At 33.9% G+C, this 14,719-nt stretch overlaps 1 protein-coding gene across 3 annotated transcripts; it reads right to left on the bottom strand.

Annotated features, from left to right (window-relative positions):
• Positions 1-4,797: 4,797 nt before the first annotated feature.
• On the bottom strand, positions 4,798-11,943 carry LOC110889510 (V-type proton ATPase subunit B 2). Of its 3 annotated transcripts, none has more exons than XM_022137048.2 (15): positions 11,824-11,943; positions 11,339-11,403; positions 10,735-10,790; positions 10,434-10,532; positions 9,300-9,359; positions 9,081-9,192; positions 8,750-8,958; positions 8,535-8,666; positions 7,936-8,073; positions 7,126-7,276; positions 6,960-7,042; positions 6,829-6,876; positions 6,704-6,757; positions 5,345-5,428; positions 4,798-5,251 (listed from the first exon to the last, which is right to left on the bottom strand). In XM_022137048.2, exons 2-15 carry the CDS (start codon positions 11,394-11,396, stop codon positions 5,066-5,068), a joined length of 1,470 nt encoding a protein of 489 aa, XP_021992740.1. In that variant the 5' UTR covers positions 11,397-11,403; positions 11,824-11,943; the 3' UTR covers positions 4,798-5,065. The 3 variants fall into 3 exon arrangements, with proteins under 3 accessions (XP_021992740.1, XP_021992739.1, XP_021992741.1); XM_022137047.2 differs by having other exon boundaries at positions 11,339-11,420; positions 11,824-11,934; XM_022137049.2 differs by having other exon boundaries at positions 11,339-11,432; positions 11,824-11,934.
• Positions 11,944-14,719: the final 2,776 nt, after the last annotated feature.

Raw genomic sequence — 14,719 nt, forward strand, 5'->3', positions numbered from 1 at the left:
CGAACGAACACGAACAAGGCTATGTTCGTGTTCGTTCGTTAAGGAAATTAACATGTTCGCGAACTGTTCACGAACGCATACCGAACATAAGTTTATGTTCGTGTTCGTTCGTTAAGGAAATTCAGTTGTTCACGAACAGTTCGTGAACACTGGTCTCGAACGCAAACAAATGCAAACGAACATTTAACTTGAAAATAAAAAAAAATAAAAACATCGTTATCCTTAAACATTGGATATAAGCAGTTATATACAACCATCAAATGATAAATCAAAATACAAGAAGTCTACTAGACCACCAAACGATGAATCAAGTTTAACTAATTTAAACATAATTATCCCAAAAAATGTCTTAGAATGTCCAAATTTTAGCTAACTTAGAAAAAATAGGATTTCAAGTTTTCAATATGTTTAGATAAAATGTTTATTATTTATTATAATTTTGATATAATTAAACAAACACGAACGAATGTAAACGAACGTATTACCGAACGTTCACGAACGTAGTCGAACGAACGAGACCTGTGTTCGTGTTCGTTCGCTAAGCTAACCGAACGAATTTTTTTGTTCGTGTTCGTTCGTTAAGCTAATTGAACGAACGTAAACAAACTTCCCGCCGAACGGTTCATGAACTGTTCGCTGAACGTTCATTTCGTTTACAGCCCTACTGGTATGCACATGTCCATGATGTGCGAAGCTGCGTCGGAGCTCCACATGTGCATACCACCATTGTTGATGCAGGTCTGAGGAAGATGATGATGGGGGGAGGCGAGAGTTTTTGATTGATTAGGGTTATTTAAAGTTCTTTGAGGCTTTTTTTATTTTTTTAATATAAATTAGTTTATAATAATCTATAATGACAATTTTGCTCTTATGAGAAATGAGGAAGAAGACAATTCAGTAAGAAATCCTAACAAAATTAGACTTTTTGAAATTTGGACTAAAATGGCAACAAAATGCTAACCTCAGGGACCCAGATTTCAAAATTTTGGATTTTGGACTAAAGTGGCAAAAGTGAGCAAACGTCAGGGACCATTTTGGCTATTAACTCATTATTTTATTATAGTTTGAAATTGGTTAATGGGCTAAGACTTAGTGGGCTAGCTAGTTAGGAATTATAAGTGGGTAAAGGTATGGGTATTTGGGTTTAGTTAGTTAGGTATTAAAAGTTATATAATTTAGGTAGTATTTTTTTAAAAATAAGAGTTTACTAAAAAAATTTAAAATATAATTTGATAACACTTTTTACCTAAGGGGTGCAGACGAAAAATTTCAAGGGGTGCGGAAGCAAAATTTCAAGGGGTGCGGACGCAAAATTCCAAGGGGTGCGGACAGGATTTTCGACGGAACTTAGCACTACTTTTTTTTCCCCGGGGGTGCGCCCGCCCACCTTGGGCTGGGCTTGGGTCCGCCCTTGTGGTCTGGCGCCACTCCCTCTCACCATACACCTCTAGCCACCATCTTTGTCTTCGTTGATATGTGTTCCAGAACATGTTTCTTTCCTTAATGAGCGAACACAAACATAAAATCTCGTTCGGTAAATGTTCATGAACCATTCATGAACACATTATATCCTTAACGAATAAACACGAATAAGGCCTTGTTTGTGTCCGTTCGATTCGTTTACATCCCTCCTTGTTATCTTAACTATCAACTACTACTTGTATTATTTTCCTGTTGTTCATAAGTGAAGACACTTCTTTTAATGACGATAACGACTCATCTTCTCTCAGCTCTGACAATGTATTTTCAGTTTCTTGTTTATATCCCTGTTTTACGATAGTTAGCTAGTGGAATTTATATCTTTATAATGTTATTGTCTTTTATGATTTTTTTTTACATGTAAACATCAACAAAATATAGAACTAATTGTTTAATATTTAGGTTTGAACATTACGTGTTTGTGTGTTTGCCTATAAGAAAAGGAACATAAATGGTTGTATCATTGTGGTTGTGTTTTTTTTTTTTTTTTTTTTTTTTTTTTTTTTTTTATCATAGTATATGTGGAGCTTACTGGTTTATTTTGTGAACGCTAAATATATACGTTATTGTGATTGGTTTGATACACAATCATAAACATATGCATTAAAGCTTATTACAGAAACACACCATTGTAAGACTTACTATTATATGCAAAACTATCAAAACGTAAATGAATCAAGTATATGAAGTTAGATGAACCATTAGAATTCGTTTAAACAATAAAACTGTTTAAACTTGTAATCATGTCGTATTGTGGCAAGCAATTTATAATAATATGGTCAGCCGGTTTATAAATTTTAAAATTGGAATAGTCGACTTGGTCTGTGCTTTAAACAAAAACCGACCTTGAAAAAATTCTTTATTTATATATATTTTTGGTCATAATATTTAATTCCGTTTTCTTAATAAATTTGTTAGAATAGGTCTCTAGTACTTTCTAGACATACGAATTAATATATTTCTTCATTATGTGTGGACACTTTAAATTCTGTATTACGACTTTAGGGTACACAGTTTTTTGTATTACATGTACTTTCAAATTATACTTTTTGCGTATATTAAAATTTGTACTTTTACATGGTTTGAAATATGTATTTATTTTGTGTATACAAAAATTATGCTTTTAGTTTATTTTTAAAATGAATATCTTTTCTACAATTTAATTTTTTTCATGGATTTTAAATGTATTCTTTCTATAAGTCTAACAGTGAAAGCAAACATTATTGTGAAGACTTCTACCCATCATTATATAAACATGTGCACATATATTAATCAAACATAGCAGATAGAATGTACCGTTAGAATGAGTTAGTTGCACTGTCGTATACAATAAATATGCCATGTGTTTTACTTGCTCACTAACGGGTGACTAGTTGTTATCAAGATATGCAAATCTTGAAGCACCTTTTGTTATAAGTTTGACGTACCAATATAGAACTTGTATATCAAAATACATTACATTACCACAATGCATCACACGTGCAATGGTTTTGATGTACAATTGCAAATTAGTGCATTGCAAATCATTTAGGTTTCGAAACGCTACTCCTTGACCCATTTTTTAACGCTCTATATCATGTTAAAAGTCATTTTTTAAATAATATAATAATACTTGTATCAAATTAAAAAGGTTAAAAATAATCGACTTTATGCTTATAATGTATATAAAAAAGGAGATATGTTAAAGACATTTGAGTTTATGTCAAAAAATATTTTTTATTTATATTTAAATTAAATGCCTGAAGGCTTATATTTGATTTTCTAGTTCTTCTTGATTATTATATATTTTTTCTGCATTTGTAGCAGAAATCATGTTTTCAACAAGGGTCGCTATGGGTGGTCTTATCGTCGAAAATGTCATATACGCGTCTATAATTTAGAACCATACCTTAAAATTTCATAAGCTTGAATAGTCTAGAAAATGACTTGCGGCTTTGATTTTTATTAATTTTTGACATAGACCTTATTTTTAAGTTTATTGATTTTTATTAATTTTTGACATAGACCTTATTTGTAAATTTATTGTATAATAATTTATAAACAATTAATTACAACACTTGTGTTTGGGGATAGGCTAAGATAATAAGGATATGCATGAAAGTTTTTAATTGGTCAAACGAATTATTTTTTTTAGATGTTATCTATTACGTAATGCGTATAGATTAAGTTTTACTATTTAGGGTCGACATAACATAACAAAAAACCATATATATTTAACTAAAGTATGATATTTACAAAATTTTAACTAAAGTATGATAAAGACAAATTAGTTTTTAAATAACTTATTATAAGGTTTAAATCTAGAATATTTTATTAAATTGATAGTGCTCATTCATATTTAGTGTTATTGGTCAATCATCCAAGTATATCTCCATGTTTACTGATAAAGGGCGAAGGTAGTACAAGAAAGGTAGGACCTCTTAAGTCTTAACTTTGTTTCGTAGTGTAAAAATACTTTCTGTCTATGTAATGTAAATTTCTTTTTTATACAAACGATACCATGATCCAAGAAAAAGTTGAATACCGCTGAATTTTTGGGCTAAATCTGGTACTGTTAGGGATAGGCTTGATAATAACACATTATTTATGTCCAACTAAGTTAATAAAAAGGGATCTATGCACAAATGGATGATATATCATCTTTTGTATTTGGTAACGTATCTGGACTTTTATTAATTGGTGTTTATCACATTTTAGTATTTAAATATATACTGAAATGTTTTGGGGTCGGCAGCCGACAAAACTGATCCTTACTACAAAAATAATAATAGACATGTTATGGTAAAAAAAAAGAGTACATAAAATTGCTTGTTGGCAGTCGACATAAGTAATCCTTAAAACGGTCCAAATGTGCCAGCACCACCTATGACCATTGTTTGTCGCCAGCACCTACTTGGCTTCACCGACACCGCCATTGCCACCTCTTATCTCCTCCTCCTCCACCATCACCCCCGCTCTTGCCTCAACCGCCACCACCACAATTGACACCACCTCATCATTGCCTGCCCCGCCACCTCCACATGTCATCACCAGCCGCTAAAAAAATATACTAGGGGATGAATCCACTTTAATACTTTTTTTTTCTTCTATAAAATGACTTATTTCAGCTCAAACTCATTTTGCTCAGAACGCGTTACCCAACACCGGCCACTTTTGTCATCCTTTAAAAATACAGACTGTTATTTGAACTTCAGATACGTATATAACGAAAAAAATCGCTATCTTAATAGTGGTGTTCAATCTTTTAGGAGACATGCGAGTCGCAAGTGGTGTGCTACACAATCAAAAGGTTGAGAGTTTAAATCCAGACAACACAAATTATGCTTCAAACATAAATATGCATATAGTTCAAGGTCTAACATCCCAAATTCTATAAGCCACATGGTTTTTAAAAAAAAAACATAAATCGCGCCAAAATGTCTTGCCAGTCGGCCTGATTCTATACCAAATAAATAATCCTAACTGCCTCTTATCAAAATGAACAGATCTTGGGCTTTAAATAAATCCAAACGGAAACATAACGATTAACGAACCCTTATTACAATAGCAACATAAACCAGATTATGATACAAAACCGTTGTTCCTTTCAAGTGGATGCCTCGCGACTGTAGAATGCATCCAGTGTTTTTGCTGGAATACGGTGAAGAAGCTCACGTGGGAATATCCGAAGAAGTGTCCACGCTAAATCAAGTGACTGGAAGATGTTTCGGGTGTCATATGCCCCTTGGGCCACAAATTTCCTTTCAAACTTGTCCAAAAACTCCAAATATAGCTGTAACATTTATACAATAAAAATTTAATATTTTAATTAATCTTGTGTGTGTGTGAGAGAGAGACAGAGAGACAGAGAGAGAGAGAGAGAGACCAGATCCTCAGAAGAGAGAGCCTCTTCTCCAACCACTGCTTTCATGGCCTGAACATCTTTTCCAATGGCGTAATTTGCATATAGCTGAAAATATAAAAGTAAAAAAATTTGGTAATCTGTTTCCAACTTAAAGCGTATATATTGATCCATATCGATATCATACAATGCACGCATCAGGAGCGCATAATGCGTGATGCGTTGATGAGATCGCATCAGGTGATGCAATGCGCTGCGATTACATGATGTGCTCAAAATCACATAATGTGCTCCTGATGCGCTCGCGTGATGCACCCTAAGGCGCGCGTTATTTTAAAATCAAGAGTTAATTACTGTTTTCGTCCCCGTGGTTTGTCAAAAATCACTATTTCAGCCAATTAGTTTAAAAATTGCGATTTCAGTCCCTGTGGTTTCACTTTCGTAACCATTTCAGTCCACCTCGTAACCATTTCAGTCCCTGTACTTAACAGAATAATGGATTGAAATGGTTACGAAAGTGAAACCACGGGGACTGCAATGGTTACGAAAGTGAAACCACAGGGACTGAAATAGTGAAATCACAATTTTTAAACTAATGGACTGAAATAGTGATTTTTGACAGACCACTGGGACAAAAACAGTAATTAACTCTAAAATCAAACACTGTAGGGTAAAATTGTACGATGTGCTTAATAAACTTGTACAATGAGCCGATGAAGTTGTTAAGTGGGTTCCTACATAGATTACTTGCACCTTTTGCATAGACTACTTGTACACATAAGAATTCAAGGCTTATTTTGGTTATATTGAACTTCTTTGATGGTACTAGAGCTATTTTTTGTATTTATTTATTTTAATCTCTATTTTTTTTTGTGTGTTTAAAGTCAAGAAGTTAAAAAATAGAGTTAATTGCCCGGATGGTCCCTGTGGTTTCACGTTTTTTCACGTTTAGTCCCCACCTTTTGAAAATAACATGTATGCTCCCTATGGTTTGTCATTTTGTTACTCGGATGGTCCCCAAACATTTACTCTGGGGACTATCCGAGTAACAAAATAACAAACCATAGGGAGCATACCTGCTATTTCCAAACTGACATCTACTCAGGGACTATCCGAGTAACAAAATGACAAACCATAGGGAGCATACCTGCTATTTTAAAAAGGTGGGGACTAAACGTGAAAAAACATGAAACCACAGGGACCATCCGAGCAATTAACTCTAAAAAATATTATCTACAAATAATTTTTTTTTAAAAACGCCTCGCATACGTGATGCGCGCGCATCGTGCATCAGCTTTTGGGATCAAAATGCATCGAAGCGCATCGCACATTTTAAAACCAAGGTGTGATGACATGTTCGGGCAATTAGTAATATTATCTTACCTGGTTGGAGACGTCAGAATGATCTCTTCGAGTCATCCCCTCACCAATAGCACTCTACAATTATAAACATTCTTGATTAAAAACCTAATACCATATGTAAACTTCAAGCAGAGTTTTAGGCTTACCTTCATCAATCGTGATAGGGACGGAAGCACATTGATTGGTGGGTAAATCTGTAAATTTCCATAATATTATTAAACTAGCTGAAATTGAGATGTAAAGGGTTAGCATTGGGATTATGATATCTCAATCTTACCTGTCTGTTATGGAGCTGTCGGTCAATGTATATCTGTCCCTCGGTGATGTAACCCGTGAGATCCGGAGTGGGATGCGTAATATCTGTGATGATCGAAAAAGTTTAGCGAAACTGATAAACGTGAAACGGAAGACAACACTAAGAAAGGTATGAGAATGGTGGGGACCATCATTAGGCATAGTGAGAATTGGGATCTGGGTGATGGAGCCTTTTCGGCCCTCGATTCGTCCTGCACGCTCATATATTGTTGCCAGATCTGTATACATGTACCCAGGATATCCACGCCTACCGGGAACTTCCTCTCTAGCAGCAGAGACCTGAAATTTGTGCAGTATGAGTACGGGTCAAAATGGACGTGTCGGGTAACGGGTCAGACACAAGCAAAAGAGAACTTTTTTCGTGGTGGTTTTTTAGTATCAACTTATTATAAATGATTAATTGTCAAACATGGTTACATAACTTATACTATGATTTAGGAGGCTTTATGCATTAAAAAAGCATTTGAGTTTAATGGCACTGAGGTTTGGCCAGTTTTGCGACTTTCGTCCAAAGGTTTGTTTTTTCGCATCTATATCTAAACGGTTTTAAATCTTGCCATTTTCATCTGGCTCGTTAACTCCATCCATTTTTCTCCGTTAAGTCGGGTATTTTCGTCTTTTTTGTTAACTTAAAGAGCAATTCGGTCTTTTTCACTTTATATACATCTATTCAACTAACTCTATTCAAAATACCCTTACTAAATAAAAGGACGAAAATACCCCTGACTTAACGAAGAAAAATGGATGGAGTTACGGGCTGGATGAAAATGGCAAGATTTCAAACCTTTTGGATCCGGATGTGGAAAAACAAACCTTTGGACGAAAGTCGCAAAACTGGCCAAACCTCAGGGACGAAAATGGCTTTTACTCGATGCATTTTGACGCATTCAACCCATTTACCCGCCTGTTTCCTTTTAAGCAAAGTTGTTTTGTTTTACCTCTCTAAGGGCATCAGCATAGGAACTCATATCAGTTAAGATAACGAGAACATGTTTCCCACATTCATACGCCAAATATTCTGCTGTGGTCAGAGCAATACGAGGAGTGATGATACGTTCAATTGTAGGATCATTGGCCTATAAAAACAAGTAGTAAATATCTAATAACAATAAACCAACAATTAACAAATAAAAACAAGAGTTAAATGCCATTTTAGTCCCCGTGGTTTAGGTTAGTTTGCCAGTTTAGTCCAAAGGTTTCATTTTTAACCTGTGGGTCCAAAAATGTTTCACAGTTGCCATTTTAGTCCACCGGGTTAACTTCATCCATTTTTTCTGTTAACGAGAAGGCCAATTCGGTCATTTTATATGGCTGAATTGTCCTTTTAGTTAACAGAATTACATACAAAATGACCAAATTGGCCTTCTCGTTAACAGAAAAAATGGATGAAGTTAACCAAGTGGACTAAAATGGCAACTGTGAAACTTTTTTGGACCCACAGGTTAAAAATGAAACCTTTGGACTAAACTGGCAAAATGGCCCAAACCACAGGGACTAAAATGGCATTTAACTCTAAAAACAAACACGGAAGACTTACAAGGTTCAGAAATAGAGTAACCCTCTCCATTGATCCATTTTCCTCAAAATCGCGTTTGAAAAATTGAGCGGTTTCCATATTCACTCCCATAGCTGCAAAGACAATGGCAAAATTGTCCTCTTCACCGCCACCCTGGAAAAATAAGTAATCAAGAATGTTTAAATCATTAAATATAAAGAATGTTTAAATCGCGTATAATATTGTCCATCAACTACCTCAAGTAAGTTTTCGGTTTTCTCCAGCCGTTTTACCAAACCAGCTTGGCGACAGATCTGTGCAGCAATTTCATTGTGGGGAAGACCAGCAGCAGAAAACAGAGGAATCTTTTGTCCTCTAGCAATTGAATTCATGACATCAATTGTTGAGATACCGGTCTGTATCATTTCTTCAGGATATGTTCTTTCACTAGGGTTAATAGAACTTCCTGAAACAATAATAGACTAGTGAATATACGTACGTATATACAGTATACCATGTATAGGCATATCTTTTAGATGAAATGGGAACAAATAATTATAGTTCACATTCAATGTTATAAAAAGCTACCGGAAATATCCAGGTAAGCCTCTGGCAAAATAGGAGGACCATTATCAATTGGCTTCCCGGAGCCGTTAAATATGCGTCCAAGCATATCCATAGAAACAGGAGTTTTTAGAACCTGAAAATGTAACAATGACATTATTAAAAAACATAATTAGCATCCAGATAAATTATGAAGTGCAAAAGATATCTGGAAAGAAATGGGATAGACGGAAAATTATGCACCTCCCCTGTGAACTGAACAGTGGTGAACTTATTGTCAATTCCCGATGTTCCTTCGAAAACCTGGTCAAGAGAACAATGACGTTTACGTTAGGTCAAAACAGTGCAAAATATTATATAACTATTGCAGATTATTTTCTTGCTATGTAGATTCCTTTATTTCATATCTAGGGTTTGAATCCCCAATGTAATAGTTACTTTCTTTTATTGATTATGTAATGAGCATGTAAACAAATACGATAAATTAAGACAGCAGATACATCCTAACTTAGAAAAACAAAATATTGCAGATATTGATGATAAAAATATATATTCGTGACTAGGTTTTTGCATGAAAATTGGTGTTATTTGATTTGTTGCATAAATATACTAGCTTATAATAATCAACTAATATAATTGACAGTTTGACGCCTTGTTGGTGGCCGGATTGTAGCTTAAGGTGGTTATATAACTACTTGTACACTATGTAAGAGTATATTTGAGAAGTTACGATTTTGAAATTAGCTCGTGCAACAGTCTGCAAAATAATTAGTAACTAACTTACTACTTTCATGTAGACTTCATTTACACATTTTACTCAAGAAAAAACTTTGAATAACTATGTGCACTACAGAAAAAGCCTGACGTTGGTACAGTAATAGATGGTTGAAATGATAGAGCTAAGGTGCAGCCTCTAACAGTGGCGAAGCTTGACCCGAATGACGGGGGGTCGAAAACGTATTATACCAAAAAAATTCTATAGAACCGAGGGGTCGAAAACGTATATACCCAAAAATTTCTATACGAAAACTACATATATAACACTACTGAGCGAAAAGTTCGGGGGTCTGGCGCCCCTCCCCGCCACTGGCCTCTAACATTATCTACCCACGTGCTTATATTTATGTAAACAACATTATTAGGCACTTTGGCTTATGGCTAACTAGCTATGCAACTGTGTATTTAGTATAAGCTTTTTCCCGAGAGGTAGTTATATCATTGTTATCATGCTGCAAGGTGTATATACCATCATAAATTTCATTTGTCATGCCCCCTTACAAAATTTACAAGACAGTTTGCAGTATCTGAATATATACGCTTTGATTGTCAGAAGAATATATTCAATCTTTTGTCTATGAAATGCCAAGCGGCGATTACCTGAACAACAGCTTTCTCTCCATCAACCTCCAGAACTTGACCACGTCTAGTTGTTCCATCACCTAAACGGATGTTCACAATTTCTTGATACTTTGGTCCCTATCATGATAGAAAGAGGGATGAACCGGTTACTTGATGTTGTGTCTCATCTACGTAAGCATGCTAATAAATTGGAAAGTTCAAAGGCACACACGTTTAACAACCATAACCGTAATCACAATAATAATAGTAATAATGATCCAGATAACAATAGTAATAGCACTGAAGAAAAAAGAAAAGAAAAGAAAAAATAGGAACTAACCTTCACTTTATCAAGGATGACCAGTGGTCCAGCAACTCCAGAGACAGTTCTATACTCTGTGAACACATCAAGCGATAGAAAAATTCAGACATCAACCAATTGAGACATAATATTTCACATTCGACTTTCTAATACTTTCTTTAAACAACAATAGTGGACTCATAGTTGTTAATGGCGAATAGCGATAAGGTACCTATATGCTACATAGCGAATAGCGATAAATAGCAGGCGGCTATTTTATACATAGTGATACACTAGAAAAAAAAATAAATTTTTTTTTATACCTATGTTATATCAAAATACCACAAAAAACTAAAATCAAACTATTTTATAGCTATATTTTAATAGCTATTTATATTAAAAAAAAAAACAAAAATAAATTGTCGCTATTATCGCTATCTATCGCTACAACCCTAATAGCGAGAGGCTAGACCTATACGCTACATAGTGCGCTATAGCGATCGCTACGCTCGCTATTGACAACTATGAGTAAACTCAATTTGAAACCCCCCCCCCCACACACACACACAAACACATTTAACATCACTATTTGACGGTAATTAAGGCGAAATTCATACGCATTGACATAATAACGCAAACTTACCCATTCCAATCTCAAGTGTCCCCTCCTCCATGCCGATATTGTTTTGTGCAACTCCCATATTCAACCTATAAATGAGATTAATCTGAAGAAAAACCTAACATTTGACACTTTAAACATTCATATAAACATGATCAACTACAATAAACACAAAATGAAGCAATAATCAATTGAAAACACAAAGGCTCATAACTTAAAAATCAAAACAATGATCAATTAAAACAAAACCAAAACAGAAGTGCGATCTACATATATACTTGAATAATAACTTGTAACAACGGATTTGAAACAAAAACTGAACCCTAATTTGACGTTTCACATTCACAGATTGATCTAAATTATAAAACACCACCACAGTGATGAATTAAATTAAATTAAAAACAGAATAATAGATCAACATGATCAAGTGATCCGATTATATATGCAGAAACAAAATTGAAACAGAAATTGAGGATGAGTATGAAACGACATCGTATGAGTGGAGTCACCTGTTGGTAGATCCGATGGGGGAAGAAGTTGAAGAAGAAGATGGTCACGAATCACAATACATACATACATACAGATGGATGATACATATAATTATGTTTCAGTTAACGAAACACGTGATAAATCAATTATTTTTTTGTTTCTTTTAAATGGAAAAAAGGTAAATACTTATTTTTGTTGGTTTCTTGACACGTAATATGATTTCGTGAAGGTGATTTTAAGAGTTATAAAATGTACCTACTTTTTTAAAAAGTATAATTTGTTGTATTAGTTTACCAGAAATTGAAGTATCAATGTATCATCATATGTATGTTAGGAGTTTCTATCATCCACCCATCTATCATCAAACTCAGTAAATCCCACCAACAGTAAAGGAGGTAAAATTGGTTTTGAGAAGAGTAAGATGTATACAGTTTTACATCTGCCCTGTAGGAATAGAAAGATTGCTTCCAGTAAGACCCCAGCTTGATAGTAGTTTTGTATCAAGCCTTGGACATAAGGCATATAACACTTAGCAATTAGGATAAAAGCCGATTAATGCATGTGCCTCCTTGTTTTTCGGCTATCAACAAAATTGATAAAATTGTGTCACCACATATGCATGATTAATCGTCACTCGCTTCATATATATTTAGCTTGTGCGTAAGTTTATTTTGGAAAATAAAAGGCAACAAGTGTATATGTTTATTGTTTGGCCTTTTGCCCGTTTGGGTCGAAGGTTGTTTTAATGAAGTTTAATTTTCAAAAAAAAAAGTTTATGTTTATTGTTGTACGTGTGACTTGGATTCTTGCAACTTTTATGTTTGTAAGACTTGACATAAATTTTAGGAGAAGAGTAAAAGGGTGGGCAAACACAAGTTACAAATTTTAAGAGAAGTGTTATTGTGTGGGCTAATTACGTAATTTATTGTTTTTATTTACCTCTCTTTTTTTTTTTTTTTTTTGTTCTTTCTCATACAATGAAAATATTTCCATTCTTGCCCTGAATTTTTACTTCATTGTCTAATTTGTGTAGGGTAAAAGTAAGAGATGTGCTTTGGATTTATAGTAAGCTCCTCGAACAATATTATAAAGTTATGATTTATGAAGGGTAGATGAGCTTTTACTTCATTGTCTAATTTGTGTAGGGTAAAAGTAAGAGATGTGCTTTGGATTTATAATAAGCTCCTCGAACAATATTATAAAGTTATGATTTATGAAGGGTAGATGAGCTTTGGATTACACATGGTGGTTGTTTTTTTCTTTTTAGTGCTGGCTCAATGGAAGTGAGATAATACAAGCGTTTTGGGCCTTCATTTTTTTAAGGCCGTAAATTCTAAAAAAAAACATATTATATACAATACAGGTGATTTTAGGTTTAAAATTGTTGAGGTTTATGATATATATAATTAATTATATATACACAAAGATGATATATGAATCATAGGATCCAAAACATTTTTTTTTTCTTTTATTCTTTTGCGAAAAAAAGAGTCAATTTTGTTATATGTTTCGAGCCTACAATATTTTGAGTCGGCCCTAGTATTAAAGTTATAGTAGTTTTCATGTATTGCATTATGTGGAAATCTTCATACTGTTAACGTAGTATAAACTTTTACTTTTTTTTCTCATTAATTATTTTCATACTGTTAACGTCGTATAAATTCTTACGTTTCTTTTCTTGATGATCATTGTGATTGTTTGAGTAGTGAGTAATATTTTGTGGTTTCTTGTCTAAGTTATGATCCGGTATAAACCATGTTAATTGTACAAACGTTGAAATAAATTTGGGCCATATAATTTTTTACTCAGTGGATGATATTGATTACACATAAGCCCTTAGGGTGCACGAGGGCGCCCCAGGTTTCAGGACCGTGATGAGTGTGATGGTCATGAAACAATGCCGCATGCGACGTTTTCACGATGATGATGAGTTTCTTTGTGATGACTATCTTAGGTGTGGAAAAGGATTCAATAGTGATATGATTGTTGCAACTTAAAAAAAAAAATCATTCTCACTTTATAAATATTCAACCCTTTTCCATCACTCACTTCACAAATTTTCTCTCTAACTCTATAAAAAAACTTCTATTTAGTTTTCTCATAAATTTTTTGAGCAGCTCAATTCATTTCGAGCTTTATATCTAAATTTTAATTTTTACTCGTTTTATTATTATTATTATTATTATTATTATTATTATTATTATACTAAAATCCCAAGAGGATGAATAGTACAAATAAAATAGATTATTATATATTATGTTTTTTAAGTTTGAATATCATCGTTTATACTTTAAATCATCATCATCATACTCAGTAAATCCCATCAATAGCAAAGCTAAGGTAGGGTCTGAGGAGGGTAAGATGTAGACAGCCTTACCTCTACTCCGTAGGAATAGAGAGGCTGCTTTCAGTGAGACTCCCGGCTCGGTAGTAGTTTTGCATCAAGCCTTGGACATAAGGCACATAACACTCAGCAATTGAGACAACTGCCGATTAGTGCATGTACCCCCTTGTCTTTCGGCTATCAGCGCCACCACATGATGCATGATTAATCATCCCCCTCTTTTAACGTTATTTTCACGAAAGTAGTAAAATAACATTAAAATAAGTGCACTTTCACTTTTGCCCCCCAAGCGCCCACACATATATATACATTATATACGCATACCGCAAGCGGTCGTATCGCTTATACTTTAAATCATATACCTATTTACCTTTTACTTTTCATTTAATTTAACTTTTACATGATAACTAGAGTTCAAACTTCTTAAAAAAAAGTTAAATGCGCATCTGTTAAATTTTTATTCTACACCTTTCGGTATAATTTTTGTTGACACCTAGTTTTATTCAAAGTAGACTATTATTTCCTTTATTGTAAAATATAATGATTGTCGATACCCTGACGAACTAAACCGA

This window comes from Helianthus annuus, chromosome 11 (genome assembly GCF_002127325.2).
Source record: "Helianthus annuus cultivar XRQ/B chromosome 11, HanXRQr2.0-SUNRISE, whole genome shotgun sequence".
In the NCBI taxonomy this organism is placed as follows: Eukaryota; Viridiplantae; Streptophyta; class Magnoliopsida; order Asterales; family Asteraceae; genus Helianthus; species Helianthus annuus.